The 16,548-nt window shown below is 35.7% G+C and overlaps 1 protein-coding gene across 5 annotated transcripts in view; it reads left to right on the forward strand.

The window, feature by feature from the left end:
- The window catches only part of LOC135685311 (transient receptor potential cation channel subfamily A member 1 homolog), a 39,313-nt gene that overhangs the window by 4,270 nt on the left and 18,495 nt on the right, over positions 1-16,548 (forward strand). For all 5 annotated transcript variants that reach the window (XM_065201214.2, XM_089112715.1, XM_065201215.2 and 2 more), the window contains 17 exons: positions 1,018-1,204; positions 1,788-1,868; positions 2,342-2,493; positions 3,384-3,542; positions 4,060-4,409; positions 4,978-5,161; positions 6,048-6,244; positions 6,835-6,946; positions 7,244-7,524; positions 8,470-8,585; positions 9,525-9,760; positions 10,732-11,025; positions 11,806-11,930; positions 12,164-12,377; positions 12,751-12,921; positions 14,035-14,103; positions 15,287-15,454. In XM_065201214.2, the coding sequence (XP_065057286.1) occupies positions 1,018-1,204; positions 1,788-1,868; positions 2,342-2,493; positions 3,384-3,542; positions 4,060-4,409; positions 4,978-5,161; positions 6,048-6,244; positions 6,835-6,946; positions 7,244-7,524; positions 8,470-8,585; positions 9,525-9,760; positions 10,732-11,025; positions 11,806-11,930; positions 12,164-12,377; positions 12,751-12,921; positions 14,035-14,103; positions 15,287-15,454 (3,096 nt within the window). The remainder of the gene's footprint in view (positions 1-1,017; positions 1,205-1,787; positions 1,869-2,341; positions 2,494-3,383; positions 3,543-4,059; positions 4,410-4,977; positions 5,162-6,047; positions 6,245-6,834; positions 6,947-7,243; positions 7,525-8,469; positions 8,586-9,524; positions 9,761-10,731; positions 11,026-11,805; positions 11,931-12,163; positions 12,378-12,750; positions 12,922-14,034; positions 14,104-15,286; positions 15,455-16,548) is intronic.

A 16,548-nucleotide genomic window follows, 5' to 3' on the forward strand; every position in this document is an offset into this window, starting at 1 on the left:
TGATGGTCAACGGCCTTGTCCTATGTCTACTGAACTTAGGTTCATCTTAAAAAAAAAAATGCTGAAAAAATTTTCCGGCTTCACTATTCCTTAGAATTTTTTTAGGCCCGAATATATTTGTAGAGTATTCTTATTTTTCAAACCTGATATGGTTCAGGGGAACACCATCCGCTGTCGAATAGAAATCATGCTTTTTGAAAACGAAATGTGTCAGTCCTACCATTCTCGATTATAAACCTCACAAATTAGACAACTGTTGTAATAATGAGACAAAAATAAGCAAGCTAAGAGGCTGTGCAATACTCTTATACTATTCTTTAAAATTGGATGATTCTTATCCTTAATATTCTTATAAACAAGATTCATAAATGTGAGAGTCTAATTGAATTTCCAAACGAATGTCGCACGCTAAATAGCGCAACCAATTTGTTTGTGGCATGGTATAAATATTCTTTTCCAGTTACTTTATCGTATTAAACAACGTGTGAAACTAAAATTTGCAGTTTATAACCGACAATCTCTGCATCAAAGTGTGTTGACAGATCGGCCTATTCTATGCTCAAAGTTTTTGCACTGGTTCAAAAAATTGAGTAATAAGGACAGTGTTGTAGACAATATGGTCATCAAAATGTGAACTACTTTAGCAAAGTCATTGGATGTCAGTTTGTCATTCAGAAACCAGTAATATAAATATAACTTTTGAGTAGAATATTTCTTTAAAAAAGACAATTATTGCTTTGACTTTTTAAAAGTCAAAAATGTTTCATCAGAAATTTTTGCAGCAGGTTTTGCTAAATATGATAAGTATCATTTTATGTACATTTTGCACAATTTTCCAGCCAAAAAGTAATCTTACAACTTTTAATGTAATTTTTTTAAGTTATTTGGATTTTGCTTAAAAGGGAATTATGAGCAGAGCTGATATACTTCAGCAGTGCAGATTGCGAAATACTTGTGCAACTTTCAAATACTTCAGATCTAGCAGCCACCATATTTTAATGCATATATACATTGCAGGTTGCAAAGGAAGGAGATTTAGCTCTCTTGAAAAGTGAAATTGAAGATCTCAGAGATAATGTTGCTGAAGAAGAAGATATTAGTAAAGTGCTTGGTGTAACTGATGCACATCATTTGACTCCTCTTCACTATGCTGTCAAATATCAGCATGTGGATATTGTCAGAATCCTCTTGAGAAATGGAGCAGGTATGCTCGCAATTTATTCAACACACACCTTGCATTCATTGGTTTATTTTTATACAGACTGATAAAAATATAATACATTGCAAAAAACATCACTTGCAGAGAATTTCAAGGCAATTCTACTAGGACATACCAAACAGGGCTATTTCTACCCAAGGGCATTAAGAAAGAAGAAATTGTTTCTTGAATTTCATGCATACATACGGTGCATAGAGATAAGGTAGTGGCATTTGGCAAATCTTGGAATGATATTAAATCAACCAGTTTTATGGATAAACTGTAAAATGTCATTGATCTTTTTCACCATACAATAAATTTTCCTCATTAGAACCTGGCTTGAAAGATTTTGTATATCCAAATGGTGACAGTAGTGGATAGATTCTAGCAGAAGGTCATATCAAGTATTTTGGTTTTGTGAAATCAGTCTACAATTTAAAACTTTGTTTTATCATTTGGATAAAGCAATTTTTGATGTCAAATTTGAAGATATTTTTCCTGCATTTTTAAACAAGCAGCCTCAAAATGCCTGAAACTATTTTTAAATGATTATCTTTTGATATAAAGTTTTGATCTTCATGTTCAACAGATGTAAATGTAAAAGGTGAAAATGGAACAACTTGTCTTCACTTTGGTGCAAGATATTTTGACTTAGAGGATCCAAAAGCAGGTAAGTGGTTTTTAAGACAAGACACTCTCAATTTAAGGTTACCAGTTTTATATCATTTTTTCTTTTGCCGTGGTTTTATTTCTTATACTTGCAGCAAAATTCTGTATAGAGTGTTGGTATTAGGTGCTATACCAAAAATTCTCGAATTAGCCCCCTGGGGGCTTGTTTATTTTTGATATTTTTGGATGGTTGATCAGTTTGAGGATTTACGGCATAATAGGTTTTAATTACTTATTGATTAATGATACCTAAAGGCAAAGTGGAGGTTACTTGAAATGAAGTGGGCAGTCTTTATTCTTTGTTGCATTTTCAGTGAAACTAGAAATGGTGTTGACAAATATAATAGTTGATCTAATTAAATAATAAGATGAACTTTAATTAACATTTGACATAACATTTTATGTGCAAGTTTTTGCCAACATTACGTTTCTTGAGATGTGTTGATAGAAGATTAATTTTTCCATCTTTGTTAGGTGAAGAGATTCTTGACCTACTGCTGGCAGCTAAAGGTGTCAATGTCAATGCTGCAGATAATGACATGGCAACTCCGTTGCATTATGCTTGTCTTAAGAACAACTACAAAGCTGTCCGAAAGTTTCTAAATGCAAAAAACATCTATTTAGAGGTATAGTTAATTTAGTTCATTTAATACAAATCTGATTTCACATCACTCTCTGATTTTGCATTTTTCCATTTGCAATATTGTCTTTTCAATTTTTGCATCAATTTATTTGATTAATTTACAGTAGGTTTGGGCAGTATTGAAAAAGAATTGCAACTTTCCTTCTGATCTCAAATAAATTCATTTTTATTTTTCATTTCCATTTTTATTGCATTTTCTCAGATTACTTTTAAATGTTGGTTCAGGCTTTTGTGGGAAAAATAGAGCAGGCATGCTAAGCACCGCACACCTGAAAACATCCAGGCGTGTGGTGGCGTGTGACATTTTTTTGCAAAATTTTATTGTAATCATACTATTTCTAAGCAGAAATTGCCAAGACGACAATAATGACAGCAATAGATTTGATGAAAATTTCAAACAAACAAAATTTGATAAAAAATAGGTTTGATTAAAACTTTAATTTCAACAAAAAACATGTTTTTTGGAAGACTTCTTTCTGTAGGCAAGTTTCTACACGTGTATCTGGTACATATTTTTCATCGTCTTCTTTTGGACTCTTATTCTAACGTTTTACGATCTAAGGAGTGTTAGATGAAAAAGTTTTTAGTCAATATGTTATAAAATATTTGCTTTTTTCAAAGCCATTTTCATGAAATTATTTAATATATCAGCAAAAAACGGCACTACAAGTACAGACAAATGTTTGCCATGTCATGAGAAGTTTTCATCAGCTTCAATAACGAATCATTAGTAGAATCAAAGAGGGCTTTGCATTCATCTGGTTCATCTGGTTCAACAAAAGATCCACGTTAAGGATTCATTTTATATGTTTATCAGTGTTTCAAAGCACATCCCTCCACTTCCACAAGTTTGAACAACATTTCAAATTTCAGTCAAGAGATAGATGGGAATCGACACCATTACAAGCAGCTTGCTCTGTGGGCTCTATTGCTATTGTGAAACGGTTGCTGAAGAGCGGAGCACATGTGGATGTCATAAACGAAGCACACAATTGTCCCTTGCATCTTGCCTGCTCTGGTGGACACGAAGATGTAAGTTTTCATTTTTAACATCGCAATTTCACAGAATGACTCGCTCAGTAAAAATAACAACTACTTTTTTATGAATAAAGATCTGTCCATTTTTATTATCAATTTTATGATTTAGCCACCTTGCATTCACATAGAATTTTGTTTCGGTAAGAAAAATTATCACCACAAACCTCTATGTAAAGTATGTGTCTTAAAATTTCCAAAAAATCCTTATTTTGTCGTCCTTTTCTACAACCGCATCTTCTATGACGAGTGTTTTCTGAAACAACATATTGAATACATTAAGGCTAACGGCAAGGTAATATTTCTAGAGTTGATCATACACAACAGTCTTGGTAAATCCCCAAGTATGATTGATCATTTCAGATGCAAATTCGCCAATCTTTTGTCGAGTTCTCTTTTCTGTGATGTAGCAATGGCTAATTTGTTCTCATCGATTGAACATCGTTTACCAGGCTCTGCTTATGATCAGGTAATCATAGGTTCGAATTATTTGGTAACCTTTTTTTCATTCGAGGTTGTGATTGAGATTTTTGACCAAACCGAAAGACTTTATGGATACAGCTCCCTGTCAAAAATGATTTGTTCCCAAAACAGAGAAGGTCAAACCCCTTTGCACGTGGCTGTACTTGCAAGTCACTTTCATATCATCAAGATTCTATTGGAACGTGGTGCAAGTGTCAATCAAATAATGGCCGAAGGGGAAACTGCATTGCACATTGCGGCAGTGACTGGGCACTTGGCAATTACCCGGTTGCTGCTTTCGCATGAAGGGATGATTGATGCAAAGAACGACGAGGGCAGAACGCCTCTTCACAAAGCAGCTGCATTTGGAAAGTCCAATGTTGTAGAGCTGCTTCTTGAAAGGTGAGACGTTTGCGCACATCCGACTTTGCTTTGAGTTTCTTCGCAATCATTTATCAGCCTAGGCTAGTGGTAGATACTGACGCGTGAATCACAGAGCCAAATATAAAACAGGACGGGGAGGGGGGGTTGACATTTAAAGTATTACTGGTCATTAAAACAGAGCAAACAACTCTTTGTTGCTTTTTTCACCCTTGTTGCCCAGAAATATCAAGAAATGGGACTGTTTGTACTTTAGCTGAAAGGTAATGTTGCTCAACAGCTGCTTAGTGAGGTACTCTATATTTCTGTGTTTCTTGTATGCAATTTTATTTTCAAGTATTCTCTCGAAACCGTCATTACTGTGTTGAAAGATAATTTTTTCATGTCACCTTCAGTGTATATCAACAGGCAGAATTTACTGCCATGCGGTTAAATCTCTCCGTTAATGTACTTATTTTACTTGTTATTTGTTCCCTTGAAGCCTTGCTTCTCTTAGACACCTATACCATTAAATTTGTCATTTCGCTTGTGTTGATATACAATATTCGACATATGCAAAATGAAATCTTACTTAAAATTGTATTTCTAGAGGGGCCAGTGTAAACATTCAAGGACGGTTTAAAGTGACTGCCTTGATGCTTGCAGCTAGCTCAAACTATCCTTCAATTGTGGCCTTACTCTTGCACAAAGAAGCCAACATTGCAGGGAAGGACTTTGAAGGGAGGACGGCTTTGCACCTTGCAGCCGCGGGAAATTCAGTGGAAGCAATTAAGGTACTCTGTTTCAAGGCTATCGTTTGTATCTTAACTTAAAGCAACTTGGGTGGATGATTTCATTTCATTTTACAGTATTGAAAGACCAATCCCTTTTTACTTTAAAGTAATTGCAACACTAGACCCTTCAGGGCTGCTAAAAAACAGCTATTGAGAAAACTGGGATAAACGTTGATTTTTAATGTACAATCTGCTATTACAAAAAACGACACTTTAAAATAACATTTTGATGGTCATTGTTGCTCTTTAAGATATGAAGTTTGGTATGATGTTAAAAAATGACACTGGATGATAAATTTTTTTCAATTGCTAAAGCTGTTCCACAGCTACGCTCCTCTAATTATGAAGGACATCTAGAGAGTTTGGTCTTGAATAGAGGAATTTTTAGATCTGTGCTGCAGTTGCGATCTCTTTTTTTTTCTTACTGCTATTTAGGCTCTGTTCTTAAACGATTTCAAGACCTTGTTCTTATTAAACATTTGTATATTCCCAATGCCATTTTTGAAGATGGGATTAAAGATGGGACAAAATAGCAGACAATTTTTTCTTCTGACACACTTTAGAGTACTAACGTTGGATAGTGACCGAAAGTAAGCAGAAATCTTCAAATTCTGTGATACCAAAAGCATATCTTTTATCTATATTGTCCGTGTTCCCATTTCTGCTCCCCCCTCTATAGTGAATTGTTTAAACCATTGAGCTGCTCCATAATGATTTGCAAGCTTTTTGAGGAAGCATTTAATACATGGCAGCAAGGTATAATCTGCCCTCTTCAGTGATGCATAAGTTTTAACTAAATGATTATTCTAATGATGTTGGAAATTGTTGAAATGGCACTAATTTTGTTTTGCTACAAAGTATTAAACGCCCTGCAACCTTTTTTCAGGTTCTTCTTGAAGACAAACGTGCCTCGTCGATTTTGAACGAACAAGACAAAGATGGGAACACTGCCCTGCACATATCATGTGTGAAAGGTTTTGATGAAATCACGAAGATCCTCCTTTCAGCTAATGTTGACGTCACACCGAGAAACAACTTGGAACAAACTCCTGCCCACATGGCTGCGCTTTTCGGAAGATCAGAGTGAGTTGTTTAGCAGAGAGCGATATTTGGCTATTTGACTTGATGCAACATGGTGAAGTGATAAAGTCACCAAATCATTCTGGGGAAAAATGTCATTTGGGGGAAAGTCTGAATTTGAGCGAAATGATAAACGTGTGCTGGTTAAAATTCGTTTGTGTATCGAGCGGCCAGCCTCAGTTACATCTTGACAAGTGACACCTTCCCTCGATGCACTCAAACGGCCATCAAATGATGAAATCAATGTACTGAGCTAGAGCAAATGTTATCTTTGGTTTCGCTTCTTTTTCTTTGTCTAACTAACTAGAAATGATTGTGATTAAATATTATTACCACTATATTGTTCTTTGTTGAATCTGAAATTTTTTATGTGTGTTAATGTCACAAAATGAATTGAAAATAAAGAGAAGATATAATTTTTGGAATGGCCTAAAAGTTAAATCTTGTAATTTGCTAAGAATCATCATGTTTTGTCGAAACTTTTTGCGTAATTTATCGTATTTTTGTATTAACCCTTTATCTTGACTATGTAGTATGCAACCGTATTTGTTACTGATCATGTCTCTATTGTTGTTACCTCTTGCATTAAACAGCGTTGTGGAAGATCTTTTGGAAAAGGACGCCTCCACCATCAATGACATTGACAAACAGGGCAATGCCGCTCTGCACTTAGCTGCGGAAAAAGGGCACACAGGTACAATTAAGGTAATCATTCTAAGTGATTTAAGTTTCAGTAATTGGCTGCCTATTTTTTTTCTAAGAACGCTTTGCTTTTATCTCTTATTTCGCTCGCGCGTATATTTCCGATAAGAGAAAGTATCTAAGTTAGCTAGTATAGTACTGACTATGACGTCATCATCATTTAAATACCGCTGTTCTTTTGCATGAGTCTTGACTTAATACAAGTTGCAATAGACAGCCCTGCCTGTAAGGGAGCTTAAACAGATGATTCAAGTTTAAAAACAAACCATTTAATGAGTTTTATCTGTCATTTTTCTCAAGGTGCTTCTAAATGCTGGCGCATCTATCAACGACAGAAACACAGACCTTCTCACTCCTTTGGACTGCGCTGCGAGGGCGGGTCAGATGGACGCCGCCAAAACACTGTTAAATGCAAAAGCGTCAGTCGACCCGATGCATAAGCATGGAATGACGCCATTGTTACATGCCAGTATCCATGGGCACGGCAAAATGGTAGAGCTGCTTTTGCAAGTTTGTGATATATCACTCACAGATCGGAGTGGAAGAAATTGTTTGGACTTGGCCATTGATCACAATAGAAAGTACGTTTTATGCTGGATCACTCAATATGCCTGTGAATGTTTATCATTTTTAGCGATTAGACATTATCCTGCACTCGGATTTTTGAATAACTTTGCTTGTTCGTCATTGTAGATATTCTAAAACCATATGCAAGCAATCTTTGGTGGCAAAAGTTTTAAAAATGTCTTCGAATAATCATACATTTGAAGATATAGTATGACTTTTGTCTGGCGCTCTTCAGAGTTGAAATCGTCAGAATAGTAATCGTAAATGTCAATTTATATGAATGTCGAAAATATACTGATTTCTCATTTCTCCAGCTTGTAGATTCTAAACGTCTCTTTATCCTACAAAACACCTTTATCTACGATCAAGTGCCTCAAGATTCCAACCCTCAACCTCCTCCCCCAACATCCTCTGATCTATTTCTCTAATTATTTTTGAAATGCTAATGAAAAAGGTGAGCCGTAGCGTTCTGCTATATATTCATACAATCCGACATATTTTCAACATTTGTCTAAGCAGCTGTTTCAGAAAGATGGTATCCTACATACTCTCTCCGCCCTTTCTTATTTTGATTCATGGGTGCAAATTTCTCCCTTATTCTTCCTATCGAAAACGAGAAATCTGGTCAAGTCCTTTGGAACCTTTGAAACTGGTACCAAGTATCCCCAGTGGGGTGATTCATGATCATTAGAACCAAGGCAGCTTATCTCACTATTTATTAGATCTCACTATTTACAAATCGACTCGCTATTTATTGAATCTTCTCGTCGACGCCAACTCTTCCCTGTAAACGTTTTATGGAACACGTTTAGTCGTATAAATTATCCAAAACAATGAAAATTGCATCAGCTTTGGACAAATTCAGCAATGGACATTAGGCCACATAAAATGCAAGCATTAATTTCTTGCTTAAAGTTCTTCTCCTTTATTAAGATTGTTTTTATTTTGCACGGCTTCAGAGATGCAGCGATGGCCATATTAAGTCACAGAGACTGGAAAATGGCGATGAGGAACAAAACGATCGAAGAAAGGACCATTTCGACGCCGATGCGAAAGCTGATAAAAAAGTTGCCTGGTAACTGTTTGATGAATATGATTTGTGGCTTTGATTATAGTCTATTAAAAGACTCGAACGCTTTGATTTCCAGTAAGACTATTTGCACCTTGCCGAGGCTACATGAAAATTGCTGACTAGCTGTTTTGTGATTGAATGTCGCTAGGTACTTAATGTAGAACGTACTGTCCATTATGCTTCTCAATCAGTTATTTCAAATTGTGTTTTTAGTTAGCTAGATTCAAGATTTTAAGAATTATAGTTTCCTCTAGTTTAGAGATTCGGTTTTTGTTTTATTTTCAAGATAGCTTAAATTAATGATAAATGTTGCATCATTTTCACTTTCTGTTCAACATTTCTGAGCAAAACTACGTCTCTTCAAAGAAAATTTATCGAATGCTTAATAATTATGATAATAATTACTTAGGTTGGCGTTGTAAACGACTTGGCTAATAACAACCAACCACTGTTGATACAAAAACAATAATTAGATTGAAACACCAAATATTCCCTAGATTTTTTTTGATTGATGGAGGGACAAGTATTTTGGGAAATCCTGACATATTTCTTTTGAAACAAAGACCGGAACCAGGACTAAGCATGCCATTTTTCTTTGTCAGTTACTCGAAGGTACAATCACTTCCAAAAGTCTTGGAACACTAACGTCAGTTTTCAAAGGAAAATCCCCTTAAGAACGATGTTGATTTACTATAGAAAAAAGGAAGGGGTTGTAGAGTACACTTTTTCTTGTGGATTGTTGGATATTTTTCTATACTTTCAACATTGTTTTTTGGAGGAAAGGGGGGCGGAAGTGGTAGTATTCGGGAAAACAAATGAAAAATTGAAAAGGAAAGCGCAAAGTGTTGGGTGTTTCAAGTAATTTTGGCAGTGATTGTATGTATTGCGTGTGCTTTTGGGGGAATGGTAAATCACTCACAGTCAAACATGATTTTCTTGCAGAGGTGGGCTCCTTCGCATTGAACCGGTGTCTGCGACAAAGCGAATCCTTGCCGCCCGACCACCCCGATTACCACATTACCCTCGAATACGAATTCTTAGATGACGTATTCAACGACTGGCCCATGGATGCTGTCAGATTAGACAACGATGAAGGAAAGGGGCGTGGCGATTTGCTTACGAGGGAAGAAATCGCCAGGCAGCTCAGAAAGAAGAAAAATCATACTCTGTCCGTTATGGTATGTTTTTTTTCTTGTTTTTATCTCTTTGGATTATGTCTGATTTGGGTTATCTTGTTTCGATTGCCAATAGACTCATCAGAACACGTGAGGCTGCATTTTAATCACTTTGGCTTTTCTTTTTATTCGTTGGATTTCCTGCAATAAGAATCATCACATTGTTCTTTCATACTGAATATATTTTATTCTTCTTTTCTCAGCAAATAATTTTGTCTTTCACCTTTTGCAATGTATGGTTTTGGTATAGTTTATTTTTCACAACCGACGTAGCATCCTAATGCCAGGCAAAACGGTTGAACATCTTGTTGTTTCTTCGATCAAGAATCTTGATATCAGGAGTCTGTTTTATTTATTTATTGAAATGTTTGACCGTATTTTTCTCACTAAAATTTGCGTTATTTTCACTATACACATGGTATGAAATTTTCTGGGATGAGGTCATATTTACTTTCACCACTTAGTTGATATCTTCCAAACCATTAAGAGCCCATAGACAGGCAAAATATTGTTATTTAGACAGAACTGTTGACTATATAGACAGATGACTATTGCAATAGAAAAATATCGTATAGCGATATTAGCATGAATATCGAAACAGACATCTTAATCACCAGCATTGGCTATACCAAACGTCTAAATATTGAACTGACCCTGGTCACTTATACCTTGGGCCTCATCAACATGGCCACGTTTTCTGTGCTTTCCCCCTGCTTATTGCCATGCAGTTTCATAATGTTTTTTTCACTCACTGATTGAAAAAAGTCAACGTACTTATACTAATTAAGATCAAGAGACTAATTACTTGATAAAGAAATTACGAAAAAGGTATATATCAATGAATACGCCGTACCATAGCGATGCGAAAGCCTCGTTACAAAAGACTGCCGTTTAAAGTTTTCGCATTTTACTCATTCTGCAAACCACTGTTTTACTGCAATTCAGAATTATGACGTCATCTTGCTTTCTTTCAGGCTGAGAACAAGCGCGAAGAGTTACTTAGTCATCCGCTGGTCACCAATTTGCTGGCTTGGAAATGGAATCTATTTTCTGGACATTTATATTACTTAAAACTATTTTTATACTTTGTTTTCTTGTTTTTTCTCACTGGCTACGTTTTGCATACTGCACCGATGAGGCAGCCGTTTAGAAACGAAAATTGTCAAATCAACATGAATAAACTTAAGAACGATTTTTTTGACATCATCTTCATTAGAATTGGAACAGTTGTGATCGTTGGATTGGCACTTCTTCATCTCATTTTCGAGGTACGATGAGAGTTACATTTTTTCATTGTTTTTTGAAATTGTGATGTTTGCAATTATGTTTACAAATCTAAAAATAAATATGATATTCACATGTAATGATATTTACGCTATATAGTGTAGAGAACAGGACGGTTCTAAGTTGCTACTACGAATTTCAAAATATTTAAATAATTATTCATAAATTCAATTGGATAAGGAAAATTTGGGACTGCGTTTGTGAAAAATGACCTAAAGTTGTACAGTTCAGTGGTACATTTGTTAAATGGATACCTTAAGGATATCTCCATAAATACGGACAAATAGTTTTGCCTTAGAATTTCTTACCATCTCTGGGAAGAAACGTCGTACTAGTCCTACTGGGTTCCGCCTTCAAATGTCCTTCTATTATTTCTATGTAATAATTGGTCACTTGCCGCGCGAGTTGTGTCAGCAGACATTTTAAATTGACTCTGACCTAATGCTCAAAACAGTGTTTCCACTTTCCATAAATGAGATTTCCTTGTTTTTCTTATTTGTTGATCACGTCATCTTGGGTTACACTCGCTGGTTTCGTGTAAGTCATGATATCAATTAATCGACCTTCAGTGCAGCGTCCTGTTTCATACGCGATAATTGTTTTCTATCAGCTCAGGCCAAATAATCATCGCACCTCCACTCGTTTTTTAGCTTTTAACATTTGTTGGAGAGTCATCATGAATTGTATAATAAGAAAAACTGTAAACAGAATATTGCAATCTTAGTCAATTGTTCATTATCATTTTGTTTCTTCCTCTCCTTCAGCTCGTGCAATTAATTGCCCAGAAGTTGGATTACATATCCTTCGAAAATGCAATTGAAATCCTCGTTTATTTGCTGGCGATTGTCAATGTGTCCGATGACGTCATCAGCCTGCCTGTGACCCTTTCGTGAGTACTCTCCACCTTATACTGTGAACACTATGAATCGTAGTCTCTCTCTCTTTACGCTCTACTTTGATACTCTGACTTAATGCTTATACGACATCATTGGGTCATTACCACAAGATTTAGTTGAAAGACTTTGTGTATCTAATTACTTAGAATAGAGCATCTAGTTTCGATGTTTTCTTTTTCTTCCTCCTCTGTTTAAGTAGGCCATCTTCATTTCTTCCTCATTTCAGATGCACAGTATACCAACAGTCAATTGGTTCATACGCTGTGTTCCTTTCTTGGATTAACCTCATCCTGTTCCTGCGCAAGGTCCCAAAGTTTGGCATCTACATCGTGATGTTTGGATTCGTTGTCAACACTTTTCTAGAGTTCTTCCTGGTCTTTGTCCTGCTCATTGTGGCATTCGCCTTGGGTTTCTATATTTTATTTGCTGATGCACCTGATGTGAGTTTGCTAAGATATTTTATTAATTTATTTATATACATTTTTAGTTTGAGACTTCTTTAGCAAATAATAAAGCAATGTGGATGTATATAATCTATTTCAAAACTTTTTTTGAAGCTTTTCACCATGCATTTTCCAAATGTTGCTTGAAAATTGGTTAAAAAAGTCTTTCCCTTGAGATTTGTTATCCAGTGGCCCCTTGATTCTTGTATTTAGGGGGGTAAGTGCAGACGTTTTTTACAAAGGCTGATTGAAGATTTAAGGGTAGACTTGGGGTTCTTTTGGGTAGCTGTTTCCTTTATAATCTAGTCATTTCATGATTATTTCATGATTAGGTTATATCTTATTTTTATCTTTATTTATTGCGTTGCAGATTGGAACGTTTCAAACCCCTTGGAAGTCAATCGTAAAAACTTTGGTGATGATGTCCGGCGAACTTGACTTTGGCTCAATCTTCGATGGAAGCCAGAAACCTCCTCCAGCTGCATGGCCATTATTCCTGATGTTTGTTCTATTATTGACTATCATCCTTATGAATTTGCTGGTAAGGCGTTTGCATTATAAAATTTCAATGCGTTTCAATGTCATATTAGTAAAGGCTCTACAGACTACCTCTCTAAGTTCTTCGATTCCCGTCGCAGGATTATTGGCTGTACAAACGTTAATTTCCGTGTATAGTAAATTGACACAGTAATTAAAGCCTTTTTACAGAAGAAACTTAACGGTTAATTCTTTTCAAGCTGTCTTTCTTTATTTATGCACAGTGTTTAAGAACCTATTTTTGTCCTGAAAATCGTAAGACTTTTATGTGAAGGGTGTCTCTATTGTAAGAAATACCCTTGCCTTACTACCCTTGCCTTTTTGTCAAGTATCACCGACCAACCTCATCATTGAAATGCGCCTTTTAAATTATAATCTGTTCTAAGATCCTTTAAACCTACAATTACCATAATCAACTTTAGAACTAGACCCGTAAACAGTTTGAATCTTAAAAAAATTAAGCTTTTCTACTGACAACTTTGGATGGTAGAAAGATTTATTACTGTGTACTCATCTTTGAGAATGTTTTGCCGGCAACAATCTAATATGGTGATAGAATATTTTGTACAGTCTTCAGCATTCTCAAAATAGCCTCTACTTAAGCTTACATTGATAGTTTTCATCCTCAATAGAATTGGCTAAAGTATTTTTAGACTTAATTCACGTAGTGATTTAGGTAATAAATGTATGTTATATTAATAAGGAGCTTGACACTGATGCCAAACCATATGTGACAACAAAAAACATATAAATAGAATGCAATTCACGCTATAACCAATTTTATAGGAGAAAATTACAATTGATTCTTTGTTTCATTGATTTGAAAAAACATTGCTAGTTCGAAGAGGCATGGTACTCTTTACGTAATATCAAAATGAATACGAAAATGGCATTGAAAAAAGCAAACATTTTACAACATTTTGGCTAAAAGCTTTTTCGTCTGACTCTACTCAGAACACGATGAAAAGTATATATCCAGTTGTGGATCGAAATAGACCAATCAGAAAAATGCAAGCACAAGATCGGTATAGTTGTCCAATCAGTGCCGCGTGCCTAAAGAAAAACTACCAATGGAGTCCAAAATGAATACATTAAATTTGGAGATTTTAAATTTCAGGTTGGCTTGGCAGTTGACGACATTCAAGAAGTACAGAAGCAAGCTGTCCTCAACAGGATGAAGATGCAGGTGAGCCTGAAGTTATCCGTCTGTTTAAACATTCAAAGTCAGATTTAGAGGTCATGTACGTGTCCAGATGGGATGGTTTGGTTTACCAGAAATTAACCATATCTCAAAATAAGTCGTTGTTTGAAGGATGCCAGCTCTTCGTTGATGTCACTGATTATGTTTTGAGTTACCTGTCACTTTTAGTACGCATCAGAAAATTTAGCGTCATTTCAAAGAAAATTTTCCCGCTCGTGTTGACATTTTTTTCTGATTATTTTACAACGAAACAGAAAGGTACATTTAGTTCAAAACGGAAGCTATATCAATTAGCAGATGGTTTCGTGATTAAGAGATTCTTCGCAAACTTTCGACCTTTATTGGTTTTTTTCTTGTCATCATGGGGCGTTTAGTGGCAAATTTACATTACATGTTGGTTATTATATCCTCTTGCTGGTAAAGGGTCATTCTATATAAATACCTTCAAGGGGAATTCCAAATCAACGATCATTTCACGTGCTGTTGATAAATTCACGACTTTAAAAACCTTCCGTAGAACTCTTTTCGCTGTGCGTCTTCGACTGCATCTATAGACTGTCTCTCTTTTTCTAGACGTTCCCCAACTCCTTTTCCATATTTTCTCTTGAGATATCACTCCAGAATCTTCCCAAGCCTAGCCCCTATCGTCAGATATTTTTGCCTTAATGTTTCCCACTCTGGTTTGGTGTAGAAACACCAGTTTTCCAATTCGAAAACCGTCTCAAGAGTAAAAATCTTTGAGGAGAATAACAATTCTCTAAGTGCTTTTGAGAGGCCCAGCGTATGTCTTCCATAAGCTGTTTTTGCATTCTTCGTTCTTGTGAAATGTCTTTGCGTGCAAGCCAAGATGGCAAGAAAGGGAACTTTAGTATTAAAATCCTTTTCTTGGAAATATATCCTTTGAATGTTGTTGTTGTTGAATCTCTGGCCTAAGAAACTGCTCCGAATGAGTAAAAAAACAAAGGACCGATCATACGCGCTATTTTTCTTCTCACGCTACTTTCGATCCGCATCTTGATATAGATTTTCTGCTTTTATTTGAACATTATTTGACTTTTAAACTCTCACGAGTGTCGAACAAAAAGCACTTTAGTATCTGTTTCGGCTCTTCCGTGCTATTTCAAATTTTGCTAGCATTGTAGCTCAAGTGTCACATTGTCCTTTTTAGATCGATTTGATGCTTGATACAGAGAAATCTCTGCCAGGCTCTCTGAGAAGAAAGTGCATTGCCAAAGATCAAATTGTCTACCCAAACAGAGGGAGGCGCTGGTTTTCCCAACTGAAACAGAGTGATAATTTCATGAAAGCACTCAATGAAGCACTTAAGTCTGAAAAGGTTTGTATTTTTTAGTGTTTCTTTTCTCATACCACTATACCAATATGTAACCATGATGTTCCGACGCGAAGGAAGTCGTCAGATCCCTTTTATTAATAGCCCTTTACTAGCAACCAATCAGGTAACATAAAACAGTAAACAAACGTGAAAAATGGCCACTTTCAGTCGCTTTTAGTGCTTCCAATAGGTGTGTTTGTTCAGCGAATCAAATATTTTGTAACATGCATTTTGCCTTCATTTACACTTTATAGTGATATTTTGGTGTAGTTTGTAATTTGATGGAATTAGTTTTTACCATTCTGTCATAATGTGCTTGACGCCGTATAGGCAGATCTGTACACGCTATCTGGTGTATAGAACAGAACGCTTCCATGTTGCTACTGCGAGTTTCGTGCTCAATGCAGTCATCAGGCAACTAATTTGATTTATATTACGTAGGTCTACAATCCTGGACCAAAATGTTGAGACAAAATGCAATTTTTGCAATTTTCTACTTTACCTTGCCCCTGTTAATTCGAATCCCCCCTTTTCCCCCAGGTTTTGTAGTATCATTTCTCCTTCAAGATCATGCATTCAACATTAAATTGGGGGAGAGGGGAAGTATAAGCTTTCCTTGAAAAGTCTTAACCTTTTTTGTCCGGGATTTTAGCTTTGAGAAGATGCATTGTTATTAGTAGGGGATGAAAGTGTAAAAATGTCTGTTTTGAGCTTGTTAGGCATATCAGGGCAGACCACTGATTTTGAATATCTCCCCTGCCTTCTGTGTCCCTTTACAGTGATTAAGCACTTAGTATACTTCAATTTTTTAATTTAAATCATTTAGTATCATTTCATGAATTTACTGGCACCAAACCAAATCTATCAAAATATTTCATAAGTTTTACATTTTTATTATAGATTTCTTCAGTTTCTCAATTTTTTCTTAACGTCGGTCTGTCTTTTCTTTGCTTCCCTCAAGTATGTTTTGAAATATTCTCATACCACTCGCCAAGCAGCTCTTTGTTATTGTTTCAGGAATTAGCTAAAACCTTAAATGTTTCTTTAGTCCAAAAGCTACTTATGACCGCAACATACATGCTTTAAATTTTTCAAAC

The sequence above is a fragment of the Rhopilema esculentum genome, chromosome 15 (assembly GCF_057945365.1).
Source record: "Rhopilema esculentum isolate cy_ngs chromosome 15, ASM5794536v1, whole genome shotgun sequence".
Classification (NCBI taxonomy): Eukaryota; Metazoa; Cnidaria; class Scyphozoa; order Rhizostomeae; family Rhizostomatidae; genus Rhopilema; species Rhopilema esculentum.